This window comes from Panthera leo, chromosome A2, assembly GCF_018350215.1.
Source record: "Panthera leo isolate Ple1 chromosome A2, P.leo_Ple1_pat1.1, whole genome shotgun sequence".
NCBI classification, from domain to species: domain Eukaryota; kingdom Metazoa; phylum Chordata; class Mammalia; order Carnivora; family Felidae; genus Panthera; species Panthera leo.
Window position 1 is genome coordinate 64086410 of NC_056680.1, and position 24279 is coordinate 64110688.

Here is a 24279-nt window from a genome sequence, read left to right on the forward strand (position 1 = left end):
TAAGTAAAATTAAGAAAAAGAAAGAAATACTGTCTGAATTCACTTATATGTGCAATCTTAAAACAATCAAAGTTGGGCAGGGGATGAGATGTGTCAACAGGTGATCAAATGGCACAAAGCTCCAGTTACAGGAGTCCCCTCTTACCATGGAGGATACATTCTAAGATCCCCAATGGTTGCCTGAAACTGTGGCTGTTACTCAACCCTACGTATGCCATGTTTTGTCCTATACATACATCCCTATGGTAGAGTTGAGTTTACAAATTATATCACAATAAGGGATTAACAACAACAATAAGATAGAACAATTATAATAATGTACTATAACACAAGTTATGTGAAAGTAGTCTCTTTATCTGTCTCTTAAAATATCTTATTGCACTCTACTTGCCCCCTTCTTTCTCCTGTGATGATGTGAGATGATACAAAAGCACATGTGACGAGATGAAGTGAGGTGAATAATGCAGGCATTGTGACACTAATGACCTACTGACAAACATGAGAAAGGAAAATTATCTGCTTTGGGGCCATAGTTGACCACTGGTAACTGAAACCATGGAAAGTGAAACCGTAGATGTGGTAAGACAACTGTATAAAATAAATAAGTCTGGGGAGGTCATGTACAGCATGGTTACTCTGGTAACAAAAATGTACTGTATATTTGAAAGTTGCTAAGATAATACATCTTAAAATTCTCATCACACATACACACAAAATCAGCAACTCTGTGTGGTTATAGATGTTAATTTAGTGTAATAATAGTATTGCAATATATACATACATCAAGTGATTATGTTGTAAACCTAAAACTGACAGCAGTATCACGTTACATGTCAGTTGTATCTCAATATAAATAAACATAGATAGACAAAATGAAACTCTGAAAATACACACAAAGAATGAAAAAGAAAAAGGGGAACAAAATTACAAAAGAAAGGGAAAATAAGGAAACAATAGTAAAATAATAGGCATAAATCCAATTATATCAATAATGACATTAAACTTTACTGGAATAAATACTCCAATTAAAGACGTTTTTATTGAGAATAGAAAGGGGTCAATTATATGTTGTCTATAAGAAACATGCATTTTAGATATAAGGACATAGATAATTGAAACCAAATGGTTAGAAACGTATCCCTGGCAAACCGTAAGCACAGAATCACTGAATTAATAATATTAATTTCAGATAACATTTGAGAGCAAGGGTTAAAGGGGACATTTTATAAGGATAAAAGCACAAACTGTGGTTTTTAGTTTGAAGGTCTTCCATGTTTTCTGCTAAACTTATAATGAAGATATATGGGGTTTTTTCAATAAAGGCAGAATTAGTATTAACACAATTGAACAAATATCCATAACATAATCTCTCAGTAAACTAGAAATAGAAAGGAGCTTCCTTGATCTGGTAAATGGCATCTATGAAAACTTGGAGCTAACAATGTATTTAATAGTGAAGGACTAAAATGCTTTTCCCCTAAGATCAGGAACAAGAAAAGGATACCTACTCTTATGACTAAATACTGTAATATCTGGCCATTCAAACAGGATCAGTAAAGAAACAAAAGGTATAAAAATCAGGAAAAAAACATAAACAAAAACACAGTCTCTATCTGCATATGACACGGTGGTTTATATAGAAAATCCTAAGTAATCTTTAAAACAACTACTATAGCAAATGAATTTAACAAGGTGGCAAATACAATACGCAAATATACAACATGCAAACATCTACTGAAAACTGAAACTGACAAATGAATTTTTTTAAATATTCCATTTAAGACAGTACCAAAAAAAAAAAAAAAAAAAAAGAAACCCTACAAAATACTTAGGAATAAATTTAGCAGAAAACATGCAAGGCATTTAAACTAAAAACTGCCAAAAAAAAAAAAAGTGAATTTTTTAAACCTAAATAAACATGGAAAAACTAACATGATCAGGTATAGGAAAACTTCGTATTATTAAAATTTCACTTCTCACCAACTGACTGGGAGATATATGGAAACTCCAATCAGAATCTGGGGCATTTTTCATTGTTTTTAGAAACTTGACATGCTGATTTAAAATTTTTAGAAACAGGGGCACCTGGGTGGCTCAGTTGGTTGAGTGTCCAACTTAGGCTCCAGCCATCATGATCTTGGGGTTCCTGAGTTCCAGCCCCGTGTCAGCTCACTGCTGTCAGCACCTAGCTGCTTGGGATCCTCTGCCCCCCTCTCTCTGCCCCTCCCCCACTGGTGCTCTGTCTTAAAAATAAAAACATTAAAAAAATAAAAAATAGACATTTTTGGAAATACAAAGGACCTAGAAAATATAAAACAATGTTGAAAAGGAACCAAGATAAAATACTTATACTACCTGACATCAGATTTGCTGTAAAGGTACAGTGATGAAGAAAGTATGGCACAGGATTAACAAACAGATCAATGCAAGAGAACAGTGGAAAAACAGTGCATCTAAGAAGAAACAGAACATACTCGGATCAAATCTTCAAAGAGCCAAATAGACAGATCTTCACTGCAGCAAATATGCCAAGATAAGTTTGAATTTACCATAGTTGGGGGAAAATTTCAAGTTACTTAGATCTTTCTAAGTTCAAAGAAGTGTATTTATAGTAATAAATAAGAAGCTAATGCAAAATGAAAAGGCCCTAAAGTTGAAAACCGAATCAAATGAACACTAAAGCAGATAATATTAAATAATTTTTCAGATCTGCAAATGAAGGCCCCAGAAATGCTTCTTTGAAAATACTTTGGCCTGGAAATTCTGAATTCTTTTTTTTTTTTAAAGTTTATTTATTTTTTGAGAGAGAGAAAAGCATTAGCTGGGGAGGGGCAGAGGGAGAGAGGGAGACACCTGGAGCCTGATGCCTGCTCGAATTCACCTACCAGGAGATCATGACCTGAAGTGAAGCTGGATGCTCAAAGGAATGAGCCACCCAGGTGCTACTGAAATCTTTTTATTATTATGCTAACCATTACACCGCTATTACACTACCATCAAGCCAGAAAAGCACCAGTCTTTATTTTGAGATAATAAACAAAAAGAGACCATTTTATGCCCAGAAAAGAAAGAAAAGAAGGACAACAGGAAGGAGGACAGAAGAGAAAAAGGAAGCAAAGGGACAGATGAATAGCAAAAAAAAAAAAAAAAAAAAAAAAAAAAGTATCCAAATGAAAGGAAAAGTCACAGGGCAGAATGTTCCAGGGGCAACCTAATATAACCAAATAACATTCTAAACGAACAAATGGAGTTAATAAAATTGCAGACCTTTCTTATTACAAGCTTCATGGATTGCAGAATTTGATTTTTTGTTTCTACTTAAAAAGTAGAAATAAAATTGACTCTCAATGTTAAATGACGTAAGGAAACTACAAATGGGTAGCACCATGAGATCATCTTGAAGAAAATTAATAAAATGTGTCCATTTCCTTCCCTACTCCTAATTCCCAGGCTTGAACACACATTCCCACTCCATCACCAAAGAAATGAAGGTTTATGACTATGTAAAAGTTTGAAGATTGGTAGAAGTCTAAAAGATGTGTTAATAATAAAGGTTAGCACAGTACCCATGGATTAAGAAATAAGATTAAAAAAATAAGACTTACTGCTCTCTGTTCCTGGTGCCCCATAACATAACTCCTATTTCAAAAGTTAAAAAAAAAAACAAAAAAACAAAAAAATTATCCCATAGGTGAAAGATAACCCCTAAGGAAAAATTTTAAATGGAAATACTTGAAAACATACTTACTAAGTGCAAGTTAAGAAATCATCCCCTTCAATCAATTTCACTGAGCAAAAGTAATGGATATTGACCTGAATATGCAATACCTGTACCTTGAACAGGAAACCCTTACAACTATCATAATCTAAATAATTTTATATTCTAAGTATTCAAACATATCACCTTTCTACAAAGTGCTTATGATCACTGAAGAGTCATTAGAGACAGGAAAACACTGTTGTATGTTACATACGTGGAGTATAATGTTAGAGAGAAAAGTACATTAAAATACCTGCTGGGAGTTTCAGCATAATTTTTAGCCTAAGCACTGAGAGGACTCTATGTGATTTAATTATAATTACATAGATATACACATACACACTAATATACATATATACATATACATAGTATATATAACATACTAATATATGTATGTATACATATACACTAATTACATGGAACAACAAATAAGGCCAATAAGTAGAAAAATCATCTTTCTTAATATAGTCACAAGATGCTAAATTCTAAAGCTTTTCATAAAAATAACTCTATTGTCATTTATTATTTGAAGTTTTATTTTTATTGTTGAACTTCCTAAGTGCAGGGTTGGATTTGATGTGTTCTAAAACAGCTGAAGTGCTTACTTACACACTGAGCATGTTCATGGTGTTTTCTTTCTCCAGCCTCACATAACATACCTTAGACAGTCTTTTGGAAGATTCACAATTATGGTCTGCACATGGCTTAGGTCCTTTTTCAGTGTCTAGAGATGAAACTGAGAAAATACATTTTATTTTATCATGGGCCCAAAGTACTGTATCATAATATTAAAACTGGCTTTTGAAATATAAAACAGATGATTTATCTAATACTTCTCTTCCACTCGTAATTAAGCAATTTTCCTAATGTTAAACTACTCTTTTTAGCTACAAACCTAAGCCAAAAAGTTTTTTTAATATGAATCAGGAAAACCTCACTATTACATTGGTCCTAAGAATTAATAATAACGATAGTAACAATAACAATGCCTGATCATAACAATAAAGACTAGAACAGAAACGTATGAAATAAAGAACAGAAAAATCATAGAAAAGCTTCACCAAAGTAAGAGTTAGTTGCTCCTCTGAAAAGGAAACAAAATTGGCAACCTCTTAGGAAAGCTAACCAAGGAAAAAAGAAATGTCCCAAACCAACAAAATTATAAATAAACAAGGAGACACTATAACCGTTAACATGGGAATTCAAAGGATCATTAAGAGACTACCATGAATAACTATACCTTACTTGACTGAGGAATATGGAAGATATAAAAAATTTGCAAAGACATAAAAACCAAAAGGGGAGTAAGAAAAAGAGGACTTTAGAGATTTCTATTAAATAATCTTTCTAAATTACCTCATCAACCTAATTACCAGGGTTCTAAAACCCTCAGTTACTTCACTATGGACCAAAATATACAAAGTCTGATTTCTACCCCTAGGTCTATCACCAAGAAACCCAGGCACATTATTTACTATCTCCTTGAGACTTCTGCTCTCTGCTCTGTAAAACAACAGGCTAAATATTATGATTTTGCCATTCTTTCCAGTTGTAAAAATAAGATTTAAAATATAAATATGTCAGGGGCGCCTGGGTGGCTCAGTCAGTTGAGCGTCTGACTTCAGCTCAGGTCATGATCTCACAGCAAGTGAGTTCGAGCCCCATGTCGGGCTCCATGCTGACAGCTCGGAGCCTGGAACCTGCTTTGGATTCTGTGTCTCCCTCTCTCTCTGTCCCTAACCCACTCGCATTCTGTCTCTGTCTCTCCCAAAAATAAATAAACATTAAAAAAAAATTTTAAATATAAATATGTCGCTCTTAACAATCTAAGCTCTTCTCTAACCACAAGCAATCATGACTTATTTTACTTTCTTCAAATTCTCAATCATATCCTACCCATTAGCCATTCTAGAATGTTTCCTAGATATACTCTGTGTTGTCTTTATACATGACTTTTAAGTTGCTATTCTGCATGGAATTCTTTTAAAACACCAATAATTTCATGGGTCTCCTTAACTGTTTATCTCCTAATGACATCTCTACTTTCATAGCACCCAAAGAACACCTGGAATTTCCGCCACAGTATTTGCTATACTACTGTTACATGACATCTTCCTTTAAGTAGAATATGACCTTCTTGAAGAAAGATCCTTGCTCTATATTATTGACTTTGCCTGATATGTTATGTAAAATATGTTGGATGGATAAGTGTTGATACGAAGGTAATAAAATTGACCACAGAAGTACTAATAAATGCAGAATACACTTGTAGAATATTGGGCAATCTTCATTATTTCAGTATTCTTTTTTATTTTTATTTTTTTAAGTTTATTTATTTTGACAATTACAATTGAGAGAGAGCATGCATGCACAGGGGAAAGGAGAATCCCAAGCAGACTCCATGCTGTCAGTGCTGAGCCCAACGCAGGGCTCGATCTCACGAACCGCAAGATCATGACCTGAGTGGAAATCAAGAGTTGAACACTTAACCAACTGAGCCACCCAGGCGCCCCTTCAGTATTCTCCCCAAACCAGACACATTATGTAACTTCCCTGCTTTCATCTGAATTAATATCACAAAGAATTATCAAATATCACAAAAAAGACAAACCACATCTGGGTGATTTTATAAAAGCAAACAGAACAAGATGTTTGAGCTGAAGGAGACCTCCAAGTAGGGTTGTAGATTTGGAGGGGGAAAAAAAAAAAAAAGGAGGTTGTTTTTTGTTTTTTTTTTTATGGACTATTTTTACTTTAAATCCTTTTAAAATGAGACAATCCTAAAACCAGACCCAGCAAATGTAAAATTTCTAAATGTATGTATCAAAAATATACAATGGAGTTAAAGAAAGCATTTTCAAATTGTAGCCAAATATTTAAAATATTATTCACCCAAGGTAATGCTTGCTTTTGAAGCCACTGCTCATGAAGTAATTCAGAAGACGGTAGACCAGAGTCTACCAATTTAACATAATATGATTATGAGATCAGATCATCATGAAGATACACAATTTTATTTTTTTAACTTTTTAATGTTTATTTTAGAGAGAGAGACAGAGCGCCAGTGGGGGTAGGGCAGAGAGAGAGAGGGAGACACAGAAACCGAAGCAGGCTCCAGGCTCTGAGCTGACCTGTCAGCACAGAGCCTGATGCAGGGCTTGAACTCACAAACTGTGAGATCATGACCTGAGCTGAAGTTAGATGCTTAACTGACTAAGCCACCCAGGTGCTCCCACAATTTTATTTTTAATTTAAATCCTTATAAAAATTTTAAGGCAAATAAAAAAATTCATTAAAATCTACTATTTATTACGCTAAATCAAAATTGTTGGAAATAGTAACACAGAATCAACAGAAATTATCCAGTCTTCAGGATCAGTCAGTACGGACAGTGATCAATCAAGTCACTAACATGTAGAATGTTTAAGTTAAAATCCAGTACAAAGCTAGTAAGGGCCAACGGGCAGTATAGTTTCCTCCACCATGTTAGATAAACCACATAACGCTCACACTCCCTAGATCAGTTCACTCAATCAGTTCTCTGGATCTGAGACAGCACAATTTCTTCCTGAACTCCTGCCTATGATATACCTGCTTTACTTAGGCTAGATGGCTAACCTCACCCTGTATGAAACTATGCACCCTGTTTTGTTTTTTTAGATTAAACTTTCTATAAAATGAAACAATGAAAAAGAAACGATGTCAGTAATATGGTGATTTAGGATACTTCAAGCCATGTCCTACCACAGAAATGCTGACAAAAATAACCCAAAACAGAGTCAACTTTGCTGAAACTCTGGAAAATAGCTGAATTTTTACAATTAGAAGAATCAAATGGTTTTTCAATCAATGGTCTCTGAATCATTGATTCAAAAGAACCTGAATCAAGGGAAGTTGACTTAAGCACAGCACTTAAGGAATCTCTTATCAGAACACTAACATCAAGCTAAAGGACATGAGACCTGAGAGATCACACACAACAAAGAACAGTCTTTGCAAAGGTGGTTTAGATAAGTCACTAAACCAACAACCACAACACCTATAAACAATAACAACAGACACAAAAGAGGTGGAAGAATCTGGTTTCATGGTAACTACCGGTTAGAATATTAAAAATGTACAGTTTTCAAAAAAAAAAAAAATTACAAGGAATGAAAGAAGACAGTATGAACCATTCACGAAAACAAACAAACAAACTATCCCTGAGGAAGCACAGAAATTTTAATTATTAGACAAATAAATATTCCATACCAACTGGATTGAATATACTCAAAGAGCTAAAGGAAATAATGAACAGAGAACAACAACAAAAAGGAAAATGATTTCTCAACAAATATATCATATTAATAAAGTAAAAGATTATATAAAAGGAGACCAAACAGAAATTCTGGAACTAACAATTACAACAACTAAAATGAAGAACTCACTACAGGTTTTCAATTGATCTTGTGAAAGAAAGAACCTGTGAATTTGAGGATAGGAAAACTGAGAGTGTCCAATTAGAGGAGCAGGAAGAAAAAGCAGGAAAAGAACTGAAGGCCTAAGAGACTGTTGGACTTCAGGTGTACTAACATAAGCATAATGGGGGTCCTAGTTAAGAAAAAAAAAAAAAAAAAAGAAAAAGAAAAAGAAAGAGAAAAAGAAAAAGACTTGAAGAACACTTGAAAAAATAATAGACAAAAGTGTCCCAATTTGATAAAAGACATGAATCACATATCCAAAAAGATCAATGGAATTGAAGCAGGATATATGCAAGGGATTCAACAGTGAAAAAGATTATAACCAAACTGTCAAAAATCAAAGAGATAATCTGGAAAGCAGAAAGAGAGAGAGAGAGAGAGAGAAGAAGAAAAAAAAACTTGTCACTTCAAGTGCATAAAAAGATTAATCGCAGATTTCTTGTAAAAAAACCCATGGAGGTTCAAAGGCAGTGAGATAACATATTTAAAGCATTAAAAGAAAAAATGCTTTCAACCAAGAATCCTGGAAAACTAGCATTCAGAAATGAAGAAGAAAGTAAAATATTACAAACACAGTGTTTGAGACATTAGATAGTAACAGGACAACAGATAATAATTTGATGCTATACAAAAAAATAAATAACAGTTGTAAAGTTAACTACACAGGTGAAAGGCAATATTGCTGTATTTTTATTTTTTTAACTCCACTTTTTTCATGTATATGATTAAAAATAAATACATAAGACAATAGTCATAAATCTATGTTAATGGTAAACAACGTATATAAAAATGCAATCACAGGGGCGCCTGGGTGGCTTGGTCGGGTAAGCGTCCGACTTCAGCTCAGGTCATGATCTCACGGTCCGTGAGTTCGAGCCCCGCATCGGGCTCTGTGCTGACAGCTCAGAGCCTGGAGCCTGCTTCCGATTCTGTGTCTCCCTCTCTCTCTGACCCCCCCCCCCCCCCCCGCTCATGCTCTGTCTCTCTCTGTCTCAAAAATAAATAAACGTTAAAAAAAATTTAAAAAAAAAAAAAAAAAAAAAAAAAATGCAATCACTGAGCACACCATAGAGAGGAAGGAACAAACTATCCTGGAGCAGAGTTTTGGTACACTGCTCATACTAGGCTAGTATTAATCCAAACTATATAGTTATACATTCAAGATGTTAATTGTAAAACGCACGGTGGCTGCCAAGAGAGTAACTAGATACGTTCAGAAAAGGAAATGAGAATAAAACCAAAATGATATTTTATAGTCAATTAAACACAAAAAAATCAGTAACAGAAGCATTAAGAAAACAAAAAAGATCTGAGAGAACTACTCGTTTACAGTCCACCATGAAAGGAACCTGGATGCCATCACTCCCATCCTCGTAAGAGGTACACACACTGAAACTCACAAACTCTTCTTTGATTCACCAAGTAAGTAAGGTCTCCGGGAAAACTGCTGTCCACAAAATTGTAGAGAAAAATGGGTGGATACAGGTTAACTATTGCTCACCAGGAGAAGCCCCAAGAGCCGGCCAGGGGAACTAGTACCAGTAAGAAAACTGTAATTCAGAATCTGTTGAAGGCTCACAGCGAGCAAACTCAAGTATCAGAAACTCTAGGGGAGTTCTGTCTTACAGGGCCCTCCACAGGTTCGTAAGTTTAGGCCTCCATTCGTCCCAAGAGGTTCTCCCGTATAAAACAACCCTCCTGAAGATGAGGAAAAAAATCAGAGTAGGTGTGGATAAAGTCAAAATTCTGTACAAACAAATGGAAATATTGAAGAGACAGGAAACTAAAAAGCAATCCTGGAGCTGCTAAGTATGAGAACTGAAGTGAATAACTGATCTGAAGGCAGATTTGATCAGGCAGAAGAAACAAATCAGCCAACCTAAAAACAGAACATTAGAAATTATCAAATCTAAAGAAAAGAAAAAAAACGAGGGAAAGTGATCAGAACTTAAGAAAACTCTTGAACATCATCAAATGGACCAAAATCTACACTGTGGGAGTCCCAGAAGGAAAAGAAAGTGACAGAGAAAGTATTTTAATAAACAGTGGCTTAAAACTTCTCAAACTTGATGAAATCATGAATATAAACATCTAGAAGCTCAACAAATACCAAGTAAGGTAAACTCAAAAAGACTCACATGAGGCCACATTATAATGAAGCTTCTGAAAGACAAAGAATCATGAGAGCAGGAAGAGAGAAGTAACCTGTCACATACAACGGATCCTCAATAAGGTTCTGAGCAGATTTCACATAAAAGCTTTTAGAGGCCAAATGTCCCGGGCTGATATAATAAAAGTGCTAAAAGTTGTTTTTTTTAAATGTCAACCAAGAATCTGACAACATGCAAAACTGTCTTTCAAGAGTAAGGGAGGAATTAAGACGTTCCCAGATGAACAAAAGCTGAGGGACTCTGCTACCACTAGATCTGCCCTCCAAGAAATGGTCAAGGGAGTCGTACAGGGTGAAAGGAAGGACACGAGACAGAAATTCAAAGCCATGTGAATAAAGATCTCAATAAAGGTCAATGTATGAGTGATGCTAAAAGCTGCTATTATTGTAAGACTGGATTATAACAGTAATATTGACATGATTAAAAAACAGCCTAAAGGTAGTATGACTGCAACGTTGTTTTGTAACTTCACATTTTACTTTCTAAACAATTTGAGAGACTAAATTCATTTGAAATAATTATTAGTTTATATTTTGGGTCAATATGTAAAGTCATAATTTTATGTCATCAACAACTGAAAGGGGTGGGAAAAGAACTGTTGAAGGAGAGTTTCCAGACGGTACTAACATTATGCTGGTATAAATTCAAATTAGCGTTATGACATTGGGATGTTAAATGTAACTCCCATTTTGACAACAAAGAAAATACCTATAGAACATACACAAAAGAAAATAAAGCAAGCTTTAAACATTTAAGTACAAAAAGTCAACTACACACAAAAGAAGACTGTAATTGGGGTGCCTGGGTGGCTCCGTTGGTTAAGAGTCTGACTCTTGACTTAGGCTCAGGTCATGACCTCACAGTTCGTGAGATGGAGCCTGGTGTCCAGCTCTGGGCTGACAGCGTGCGATTCTCTCCCTCTCTCTCTGCCCCTGCCCCACCTGCACATGTGCTCTCTCTCTCTCTCTCTCAAAATAAATAAACTTAAAAAAAAAAAAAGAAGAAGAAGGCTATAATGAAGAAAATGAGGAACAAAATAGAAAACAAGAAGCAACATGGCAGAAGTAAAGCCTGTACTATGGGTAATCACTTTAAAAGTAAATGAATTAAACTCTCAACTCAAAAAACAGGGATTGACAGAATGAATAAAACAGCCATAATCCAACAACGTGCTCTCTGCAAGAGGCTCACTTTAGATACAAAAACACAAGTACACTGAAAGTGGAAGGATGGAAAATGATACTCCACGAAAACAGTAACAAAAAGAGAGCAGGGGTGACTACACAAATATGAGACAAAATAAGCTTGAAATCAAAAAAGGGTATAAAAGAGAACATTATATATTAATAATAGATTTAATAGAGTGGTAATATGTAAAAATTATAAACATGTATGCACCTAATTCATGTACCTAATACCAGACTATGACAATTTCTAAAGGAAAACAGAACTGAGAAGAGAAACCCAGGATTGGTGGACTTCAATGGCAAATTCTTACAACAATTTAAAGAAGAATCAATACCAACCCTTCTCAAACTCTTCCAAAAAGCGGAAGAGGAAGGAACACTTCCAAATTCATCCTATGAGGCCAGCATCACCATAACACAAAAAGCAGACAAAGATACTATAAGAAAAGAAAATAATAACAGATCTGTATCACTAATAAACCCTGATGCACAATTCCTCAACAAAATACTAGCAAACTGAATTCAGGAGCATATTCACAGAGTAATACACCATGATTAAGTGGGATTTACTACCAGAACGCAAGGATGGATCAACATACAAAAAGCAATGTAAGACACCACATTAACAGAACAAAGGGGCTAAAAACACACATGCCCATCTCATTTGATGCAAAAAAGCCATTTTACAAAATTCAACACCCTTTCATGAAAAAAAGGCTCAACAATATAGAAGCAGGAGGAAAATCCCACCATATAATAAAAGATACACACACACACCCACACCCACACCCACACACACACACACCAACAACAGCCAAAATCATATTCAGTGGTAAAAGACTAAAAGCTTTTCCTTGAAGATGAGGAAAAAAACAAGGATGTGGACTTCTGCCATTTCTGTTCAACAAAGTACTAGAAGTTCTAGCCAGTGCAGTAAGGCAAGAAAAAGAAATAAAAAGTATCAAACTGGAAAGGAAGTGAAATTATTTCTATTCACGGATGATATAACATTATATGTAGAAATAAAGATTCCAGAAATAAAACTATACAAACAAATAAATTCAACAAACTTGCCAGATACAAAGTCAGGTGCATTTCTAAAACTACACCCAATAGTATGAAGAAGAAATTATGAAAACAATTTCATTTACAATAGTATAAAAAAAATACTCAGGAATTAACCAAGAAGGTGAACAACTTACATGATGAAAATTATAAAGCACTGATGTGAGAAAATGAAGAAGACAAAAATAAATGGAAATATGCCCATGTTCACAGATTGGAAGACCTAATAGGGTTAAACTGTCAACACCACACAAAGCAGCCTATAGATTCCGTGCAATCATACCAAAATTCCAATGATGTTTTTGTAAAAATAGAAAAACCCACCCTAAAATTCATATGGAATCACAAGTGACTGGAATAGCCAACACAATCTTGAAAATGAACAAAGCTGAAAGCGTCACAATTCTTGATTTCAAAACTTATTAAAAAAACTATAGCAACCAAAACAGCATGGAACTGGCATAAAGACAGTCATACGGACCAGTGGAAGAGTTAGACACGAAGAAAGCCCTCACATATACAGTCAAATGATTTTTGATAAGGGTGCCAAGATGATTCAATGGGGAAAGGAAAGTCTTTCCAACAAACGGTGCTGGGAAAATGGACATCCACAGGTAAGAGAATGAATTTGAACCTTTACCTAATACCATATACAAAAATTAACTCAAAGTAGATCAAAGGCCTAAATGTAAGATCCAAAACGCTGTCAGAAGCAAGTATAGGGCAAAAGCTTCACAGCACTGGATGTGGCAATGATTTCTCACATATGGCACCAAAGGTATGGGAAATAAAATAAACTAGACAAACTTCATGAAAAGTTGAAAAATTGTACATCAAAAGACAACATTAGTAGAGTTAAGAGCAATGTACAGAATGGGAGAAACTACTTGCAAATTGAGATCTGATAATAGATTAATATACAGAATACACAGAAAAATCATAAAACTAAATAAAAAGATACCAACCTGGTTCAAAAATGGACAATGGAACCGAACAGACATTTCTTTCTAGAAAATGTACAAACAGCCAATAAACTCATGAAAAGGTATTCAAGAATCATTAATTATTAAGTAAATGCAAACCAAAACTATAATGAGATGCTGCCTCGTACCCATTAGAATGGTTATTATGAAAATAAAAAAAATGGGGCACCTGGGTGGCTCAGTCAGGTGAGTGTCTGACTTCGACTCAGGTCATGATCTCACAGTTCGTGGGTTCAAGCCCTGTGTCGGGCTCTGGGTTAACAAGTCACAGCCTGGAGCCTGCTTCGGATTCTGTCTCCCTCTCTCTGTGCTCTCTCTTTCTCTCTCTCAAACATAAATAAATAAGCATTAAAAAAAAAAAAAAAGAACTAGTGCTGGTGAAGATATGGTGAATGAGAACTCCTACGCACTGTTATTGAGAATGGTAAATGTTGTAGCCACTGTGGAAAACTAAAGCAGTTCCTTAAAGAAATCAATACAGAATTACTATATTTATAAGTATACACTTACAACAATCCAGCAAATCTACTTATAAGTATCACTCCAAACAACTGAAGGCGGGGTCTCAAAGAGATACGCGTACACTCATAAGCAGCATTATTCACAACAGCTAAGCTTGAAAGCAAGCTAAGGGCCTTCAGTGGATGAATGGATAAGCAAAATGTGTGTGTGTGTGTGTGTGTGTGTGTGTGTGTGTGTGTACATGAAATATTACTCAGCCTTAAAAAGGAGGGACATTCTGACATATGTAACAACATGAATCAACCGTGGGGACCTTACAGTAAGTGAAATAAGCCAGTAACAAAAAGAAAATGACCGTATGATTCCACTTATATGAGATCATTAAAATCACAGCAATAGAAAGTAGAATGATGGATGCCTGGGGCTGCGAAGAGAATAGGGACTTTATTTAATGAGGATAAAGAATCAGTTTTCTACGATGAAAAGGGTTTTGGAGATGGATGATGATGACAATGACACAAAACCATGAATGTATTTAATACCACTTATCTGTGTATTTGAAATAGTGAGGGTAAATTTTATGTCATGTGTATTGGACCACAATAAAAAATAGAAACTATTTTCAAAAGTATTAAGCCAACCTTCTCTTCAGGAACCATGCAAGCAAGAAGAGAGTAGAGTGAGTAAATCTAAGTATTGAAAGAAAAACTGCCACCAAACTAAAAGGCTGAATCCAGTGCAATTATCCTTCAAAACTGAAGAAGAAAAAAAGACTTTCTCAGATAAACAAAACTTGAGAAAATCTGTCACCAGAAATGCTGCCTGGCAAGAAATGTGAAAAGAAGTTCTTCGCAGAGAAGGAAAACAACATATGTCCAAAACTTGTATCTAAATAAATATCATTAGAGAAGTAAAAAGTGAAAGTAATATTAACATTAAACGGACAATAAATAGCTTGTTCCAAATAATGTGAACATCGTACAGTGGATTAAAGCTTAGGGACAATTAAGTACACAGTAGTGTTGTTGTAAGGGGAAGGGAGAACAAATCTGGGAATTCTGTTACAAGAAAACCGAATCATACGTATGCTCAATTAAAAGCAGAGAACACAGAAAAAGTAAAGACAAAAAAAGAAACAAAAGACAAGGGGCAGCAAACACAAAACAGTAACTAATGTGGCGGATCTCAATTCAACCCCATCGATACTGATTTTGAGTCAACAGTTTAAATATACCAATTAAAAAGACCGTCAGAATGAATTTTCAAAAAAAACCCACCTAATTATATCTCATCTTCAAGAAACCCACTTTAAACACAAAGACACTGGTAGATGAAGATTAAAGGGGTAAGGGAAGATATACACACAAACTCAAATCAAAAGAAAGCTGGAACAGTAATATTAATTTTCATTGTAGATAAAACATCAGGAAAAGAAAAGTTATCACAATTAAGGTTATTATATATGATAAAGGTGTCATTTTTCCAAGAAGACAGACAATCCTTAACGAGTACAAGCCTAATAACATAGTATGTAGAAATGGGAGGCCAAAACTAATAAAATCACAAGGACTCTGCTAATAGAGATGGGCACTTCAACAACTCTGATCAATCTGTGACAAATCCAGAAGGTAAAATATCAGTAACAACACAGTGGACCTGAAGAGCAACATCAATCAAATGCATCCAACTGACAATTATAGGATGCCTCATCCAGCAGGAGAATACAAATTCTTCTGGAGCACATGCACCTTTCACCACGACAGACAACACTCCAGACCACTGGACACGTTTTGAAAAATGTTTTGAAAGAGGAACGATACAATACATGCTCTCAGGCTGCAACGGAATTAAACGAGAAATACATGATAGAAAGAGAGCTGGAAGATTCTTGTACCTTAAACAACAGACCAATATATACCACATGAATAAAATAAGTCCCGATCAATTTTCAAATATTCTGGACCAAATGAAAGTAAATATACAACTTATCAAAATTTGTAGGATACAGTAAAAGCAGGGCTTAGAGAGAAATTTATAGTACTGAACTCAAATACTAGAAGAGAAGAACAATTTAAATTAAATAAAGTTTTTATCTTAAGGAAACCAAAAAAGGACAAATTCAATCAGAAGAACAGAAATATAAAATTCAGAATGTGTACTTGTGATGAACACCAGGTGTTGCATGGAAGTGCTGAATCACTATATTGTACATCTGAAACTAATACTACACATCATATGTTAACTAACTGGAATTTAAATAAAAACTTAAAAAAATGCAAATTAGAAAAAAATTTAAAAACACTGAGTAACTGGAATCAATAATAAAATTCAGGGGAATTAGAAAAGCAAAAACAAAACCAAAAACAAACAAAACCAAAAACCAGAAATCAAGAAAATTAAATCAGAAAATCCGTATAGAAAATCTGTAATCAAAAACAGCAGAAAGAAGGAAACAATACAAAATAGAACAGGTATAAACAAAATAGAGAATAGAAAAAAACAATAAAATCAAGGAAAACAAAAAAAGTTGGTTCCTTAAAAAGATCTACAATATTGATCACCACCTAACCAAAGAAAAAAAGAAATTATGGGGCGCCTGGGTGGCTCAGTCGGTTAAGCGTCCGACTCCGGCTCAGGTCATGATCTCGCGGTCCGTGAGTTTGAGCCCCGCGTCGGGCTCTGTGCTGACAGCTCAGAGCCTGGAGCCTGTTTCAGATTCTGTGTGTCCCTTTTTCTCTGACCCTCCACCGTCCATGCTCTGTCTCTCCCTGTCTCAAAAATAAATAAACGTTAAAAAAAAATTACAAAAAAAAAGAAAAAAAGAAATTAAAGACAGGAATTACTACCTATCTACCTTTCATAAATAAAAAGAATTATAAGAGAATATTATGTATAACTATATGCAAAAATATGATACCCTAGATGAAAGAGATGAAAATATAAACCACCTAAACTGAGTCACAAAGAAACATAAAATATGAATAAGCATATAACAACAACAAGAAAAGATCAAATAAGTAATTAACAAACTCCCAATAAAGAAAAACCCAGGATTCAATGGCTTCAGTGGTATATTCTATCAAGAGTAATTAGAGAAACTCTCAATGTCTTCTGGAAGAATAGAAAAGGGACACTTCCTACCTAATTTCATGAAGCCAACATTACCCTGACACCAAAGCCAGAAAAGGACATCACAAGAAAACTCTGGGCCAATTTATGAATGCAAACATTCTCCATAATATAGTAATGAACAAATTCCAGTAGCATACGAAAGGAATTTAAACCCTAACTAAGTGGGATATTTCCCAGGAATGCAAAGACAGTTCACCATATGAAAATCAAAAATTATAACACATGCATTCATAGAAGGGGTAAAAAAAAAAAAAAAAGGATAATCTCATTTGATAAAGAAGAAACATCTGACAAAATCTGACAGTTTCATGATAAACACACTCAAACTTGGAATTGAAATGAACTGCTTCAACCTGATGAAGAACTTTTATGAAAAGCCCATAGCCAATATTATATTCAATAGTGTGAGATGTAAGCTTTCCCTCTAGGATTACAAGCAATTCAAGGATGTTTACTTGTGCCACTTCTAATAAACAGTATACTGGACAGGCTAGCAAAATCAATTTGGCAAGAAAAAGAGATAAAAATTATACAAGTTGAAAACCAAGAAGCAAAGCTATTGTTATCCTCAGGTAACATTATCTTCTATATGGAAAAAGCTAAAAATTCCAACCACAGACACAAAAAAACACAGAGCTAACAAATTAATTCAACCAAAATGCAAGAAAACACACAAAAATTAGTGAATTTCTACACACTAGCAATGAACAATGTCAAAATAAATTACAAAATGCACTCACAACAGCATCAAAAAGAACAAATAAGTACATAGTGATAAATCCATCAAGACGTGCAATACTTAATACACTGGAAAGTACAAAACATTGCTGAGAGAAATTAAAGAAATCTGCTATGGCCTCAATATGTGTATCCACCCCCCAAATTCGTATCTTGAAATCCAAATGCCCAATGTGATGATATTAGGAGGTGGGGGTCTTTGGGAGGTTCTTAGGTCACGAGAGTAGTGCTTTTAGCCATGGGGTTACAAGTACTCTTGCAAAAGTCCCTCCAGAGAGATCCCTGGCTTCTCCTGCTATGTAAGAATATAATGAGAAGTCTGCACACCTGAAAAGCATCCTTCCTGAACATGATGGCACCCTGATCTCAGAATTCCAGCTTCCAAAAATGTGAGAAATAAATTTCCACTGTATTTTTTTAAATGTTTATTTATTTTTGAGAGAGAGAGAGAGAGAAAGAGCATGAGCAGGGGAGGGGCAGAGAGAGAGAGACACACACAAAGAATCCAAACCAGGCTCCAGGCTCTGAGCTGTCAGCACAGAGCCCGACGCAGAGCTCGAACTCAGAGACCACGAGATCATGACCTGAGCCGAAGTCAGACGCTTAACCGACTGAACCACCCAGGCACCCCTCATTTCCATTGTTTATAAGCTACCCAGTCCGTGGTATTTTGTTACAGCAGCTCAACGGTCTAAGACAAAGTCCTAAATAAATGGAAAGATATCCTGTATTCGCAGATTGGAAGACTTAATACTGTTAAGGTGTTAATACTATTTAAAGCTATTGGTGGGTTCAGGGCATTCCCTACCAAAACCCTAATGGCCTTTTCCGGCAAAAATGGAAAGACAGATGCTAAAACCCATGGAACTGCAACAAACTTCAACTAGGCAAACCAACGTTGAAAAGAAGAACAAAATTGGAGGACTCTAATTTCCAAGGTTCAAATCTCACTACAAAGTACTATCAAAAGCTTATGATCAAAACAGTGTAGGGGCGCCTGGGTGGCGCAGTCGGTTAAGCGTCCGACTTCAGCCAGGTCACGATCTCGCGGTCAGTGAGTTCGAGCCCCGCGTCAGGCTCTGGGCTGATGGCTCGGAGCCTGGAGCCTGTTTCCGATTCTGTGTCTCCCTCTCTCTCTGCCCCTCCCCCATTCATGCTCTGTCTCTCTCTGTCCCAAAAATAAATTAAAAACGTTGAAAAAAAAAATTAAAAAAAAAAAAAAAAAAAAAAAACAGTGTAGCGGGGCACCTGGGTGGCTCAGTCAGTTGAGCTTTGGCTCAGGTCACGATCTCACAGTTCGTGAGTTCAAGCACTGCATCAGGCTCGCGCACAGCCCACTTTGGATCCTCTGTCCTCTTCTCTGCCCCTACTCTGCTCACACTCTCTCAAAAATAAACATTAAAAACAAAACACAACAAAAACAGTGTGGTATTGGTCTAAGGACAGGCATACAGAACGATGAAGTAGAAGAGTCTAGAAATAAACCCATATATCGGTGGCTGGCTGACTCTCAACAAAGGTGCCATAACAGTGCAATGGGGAAGACCACAGGCTCTTCAAAGAATGGTGCTGGGACAACTGAACATCCACACTTAAGTGAAGACTGGGTCCATATTTCACAGTATATAAAAAATATTTACTCAAAATGAATCTTCGACATTTAGAAGATAAAATTTCAAATTCTTGAAAGAAAACAAAGGAGTATACATCAACAAAAAAGATCTCCAACAAACAACCTAACATGACACTTCAAGGAACAAGAAAAAATAAAAATAAAAAACTTGTCTTCACATTAGAAGAAAGACAAAAAGAAAAATTAAAGCAGGTATCTTCTTTGGAGAAATGTCTATTCATGCCTTCTGCCCATTTTTTTGATTGAATTATTTGGTTTTGGGCATTGAGTTTTACAAGTTCTCTACAAATTTTGGATACTGACCACTTATCAGATGTATCATTGGCAAATATCGTCTCCCATTCTGTAGGTTGCCTTTTAGTTTTTGTTGATTGTTTCCTTCACTGTGCAGAGGCTTTTTATTTTTATGTAGTCCCAATAGTTCATTTTTGCCTTCATTTCCCTTGCCTCAGGAGACATATTTTGAAAGAAGTTACTATAGCCAATGTCAATAAAGTTACTGCCTGTGTTCTCTTTTAGGATTTTTATGGTTTAAGGTCTCACTTTTAAGTATTTAATACATTTTGAATTTATATTTGTGTACAGCGTAAGAAAGTGGTCCAGTTTCATTCTTTTGCATGTAGCTGTGCAGTTTTCCCAACACCATTGTTGAAGAGATGGTCTTTTTCCCACTGGATATTCTTTCCTGTTATGTCAAAGATTGATTGACCATATAGCCATCAGGCTTATTTCCAGATTTTCTATTCTGTTCTAGTGATCTATGTATCTATTTTTGTGTCAGTACCACACTGTTTTGATCACTACAGTTTTGTAATGTAACTTGAAGTCTGGAATTACGATGCCTCCAGCTTTGCCTTTCTTTTTCAAGATTGCTTTGGCTGTTTAGGGTCTTTTGTGGTCCATACAAATTTAAGGATTGGTTCTTCTAGTTCTACGAAAAATGCTGTTGGTATTTTGATAGGGACTGCATTAAAAGTGTAGACTGCTTTGGGTAGTATAGACATTTTAACAATATTTGTTCTTCCAATCCAGAGGGGAGGTGGATGGGGGGATGGGCTAAATAGGTGATGGGGATTAAAGAGTGCACTTGTCATGATGAGCACCAGGTGATACATGGAAGTTGAATTACTAGGCTGTACACCTGAAACTAATATAACACTATGTGTTAACTAACTGGAATTAAATAAAAACGCAAAAGAAATTAAAGCAGAAATAAATGGAATAGGGAACATGAAAAATAAAACAAATTATTAACAAAAAGAAGAGCTGGTTCTCTGAATTTTTTTTTTTATGTTTATTTCCTTTTGAGAGAGAGAGAGAGAGAGAGAGAGAGAGAGAGAAAGCATTAGCAGGGGAAGGGCAGAGAGAGAAGGAAGCACAGAATCTGAAGGAGGCTCCAGGCTCCATGCTGAGCTGTCAGCATAGAGTCCAACGCAGGGCTCAAACTCACGAATGGTGAGATCATGACCTGGGCTGAAGTCAGATGATGCTTAACTGACTGAGCCACCCAGGTGCCCCCGGTTCTTTGAAAAAATAACAAAATGGATAACCTTTAGCAAGACAAGCAAAAAAAAAAAAAAAAAAAAAAAAAAGACAGATCCCAAATAAATAAAATTATAAATGAATCTGGAGACATTACAACTGATACCAAAGAAATACAAAGGATCATTAAAGGTGGCTATGAATAACTATATACCAAGAACTAGACAACCTAAAATAAATGGATCCATTCTTAAAAACATATAGCCTAACAGGGCTGAATCATGACAAAACAGAAAATCTGAACAGATCGACAACAAGTAGAGAATTGAATCTGTCACCAAGACCTCCCCAAACAGAAAAATACCAGGACCAGATAGCTTCACTGGCAAATTCTGCCCAATATTTTTAAAACCTCAATGTCAATCCTTCTCAAACTCTTTTAAAAAACTGAAGAAAAGGTAACATGCCCAAGCTCATTTTACATGGCCACTGTTATCCCTGATACCAAAGCCAGATACAGACACTACAAGAAAAAAAACTACAGACCAATACCCCTGATGAATACAGAAGGAAAGATTCTCAACAAAACACCAGCAAGCCAACTTCAATAGCACATTAAAAGCTTCGTACCCCATGATCAAGTAGGAGTCATCTCTGGGATGCAAGGATGGTTCAACGTATGCAAATCAACAAGTATGATGCATCACATGAATAGAATAAAAAAATCCTATGAGTATCCCAGTAGATGCAAAAGTGTTTGGCAAAATTCAATAGTCATTCACAATTAAAACTCCCAACAAATCAGGTCAGAAGGAAAGTACTCCAACATATTAAAAGCCTACAGCTAACATCATACTCAATGGTAAAAGGTTGAAAGATTTTTCTCTAAGATCAAGAACAAGACAAGGAGGCCTATTCTCACCATTCCTATAGTAACAGCATTAGAAGTCCTGGCCCGAGCAACCAGGCAAGAGAAAGAAAAGGCATCTGAATCAAAACGGAATGAGTAAAAACGTCTGTGCCTGCAGATGATGCAATCATACTTACAGAAAATGCAAGAGACTCCACCAAAAAAATTGTTAGACCTAATAAATGAATTCAGTAATGCTGCAGAACACAAAATCAACATACAAACATAAATTGCATTTCTATACAGTAACAAGTTACTTTAAAAGAAATAAAGAAAACAATGCCACTCATAATAATATCAAAAACAACAATATAATTAGGAATAAATTTAAACAATAAGGTAAAAAGATCTGTACACTGAAGGCAGTAAGATATTGATAAGGAAACTGAAGACTCACAAATAAGTAGAAAGATATCCCAGGTTCATAAGGTTAAGAATCAACATTGTTAAAATGTCCATACAACCCAAAGCAATCTATGGATTCAATACAATCTTTATCAAGATTCCACCAGCATCTTTTACAGAAATATAAACACTCAAATTCTTATGGGACCACAAAGAATCCTGAATAACCAATGTACTTCGGGGAAAGAAAAAAACTGGAGGCAATACACTTCTAATTTCAATGTATATTACAAAGGTACGGTAATCAAAAGAGTATGGTATGGACATAAAACACATATCTATGGAACCGAGTTGAGAGCCCAAGAAATAAACTCATGCATATAAGGTCAAAGGAGCCAAGAATACTCAATGGAGAATAGGTAGTCTCTACAATAAATTGTACTGGGAAAACCAGTCACATGCCAGAGAATTAAACTGGACTCTGATCTCATGCCAATCTCAACCATTAATTTGAACTGAAGATTTAAATGTAAGACCTAAACCATAAAATTCCCAGAAGAAAACATACAAAAAAGCTCTTTAGTGAACATGCCAATGACTTTATGAATATGACAGCCAAAGCACAAGCAATGAAACCAAACCAAAACATGGACCTATATCAAACTAGAAAACTTCTTCACAGTAGAGGAAACGATTGTGTGTAAGGATGTATCCATACAGACACAATGGAACAGCATTTATCTGTGAAGAAAAAGCAAATTCTACCATCTGCAACAAAGTGGATAGACCTTGAGGGCATTGTGCTGAGTGAAATTAAGTCAAACAGAGAATGACAAATACTTTCATCTCATTTACATGTGGAATCTACAAAAACCACTCATAGGAACAGAGAACTGACTGGTGGATGCTGGGTTAGAGGGTAGGGCCTGAGGGAAATGAATGAAGTTAGACCAAGGATACAAACTTCTAGTTAGAAGATGAATAAGCATATGGATATAATATAGAGCATGGTGAATACGGTTAACAATAAGGTATATTTGAAAGTTGCTATAAGAGCAGACTGTAAAAGTTCTCACCACGATAAAATAATAAGATAAAATAAACTGTAACTATGTGAGATGATGTGTTCACTTTACTGTGGTAATCATGTTGTAATATACATGTGTATCAAATCCTTATTCCTTACTTCTTCAACTTACGTAATGTTACGTATCAATTTATTTCAGTAAAGCTGGAAAAAGAAATACTGGACGAAGGACGTGAATATACTTTTCTCCAAAAAAGAATACACACAAATGGCTAGTAAGCACATGAAAAGGTGCTCGGCATCATTAGTCATTAGAGAAATGCGTCTCAAGCCCACCGTGCCTTGTTTCCATTACCATCATTTTTCTCTTATGGGTTCAACTATACTTCCAAGGTTTTCTAAGGACTATTAAATGCCTAATAACAGCACCTATTAAATACACTGGGTAAAAGACCTCATGACTCATGAATGCTAACAGTGGGTCCTTGAAGAGCTGAAGAACCAGTCTAACTGTGATACTTTGTCTCAGCAGCTGCAGAATAACTTTCACAATTTTTCTGGAGAAGGAGAAAAGCAGTAAGGAAGATAAAAAAAGACAGTGAAAATGGGGCTGAACTTCTCTTCTTCTTTTCCTGTAAAGCTTCACACCTCTCAGGTGTGTCTAAAAATTTAATTCTAGATGTCCAAAAAAAAAAAAAAAAAGAGAGAGAGAGAGAGAGAGAGAGAGGGGTGAATACAAACACCAGCAAGAGAGGAATCAAGGACAGAGTAAAAAGAAGAAAGAAAGGAGTACGGCAAGCAAGATCATTTGAGATGGAAAGGGGACGGAGTCAATTGCCATGGGACCCAGTAAAATACACCGACAGTTATTCCAAAGTGCTCATTCATCAACAAGCCCTTTATATAAGTCTAAAATCAATTCCT

At 35.5% G+C, this 24279-nt stretch overlaps 1 protein-coding gene and 1 long non-coding RNA gene across 3 annotated transcripts in view; one reads left to right on the top strand and one right to left on the bottom strand.

Annotated features, from left to right (window-relative positions):
- LOC122205369 (zona pellucida binding protein) overlaps nt 1-24279 on the bottom strand; it is a 115495-nt gene that overhangs the window by 57455 nt on the left and 33761 nt on the right. For both annotated transcript variants that reach the window (XM_042913735.1, XM_042913726.1), the window contains one exon: nt 4420-4496. In XM_042913735.1, the coding sequence (XP_042769669.1) occupies nt 4420-4496 (77 nt within the window). The remainder of the gene's footprint in view (nt 1-4419; nt 4497-24279) is intronic.
- On the top strand, nt 447-24081 carry LOC122205383. Its single transcript, XR_006196026.1, has 2 exons — nt 447-579; nt 23555-24081. It is a non-coding gene; the product is annotated as an uncharacterized LOC122205383 (long non-coding RNA).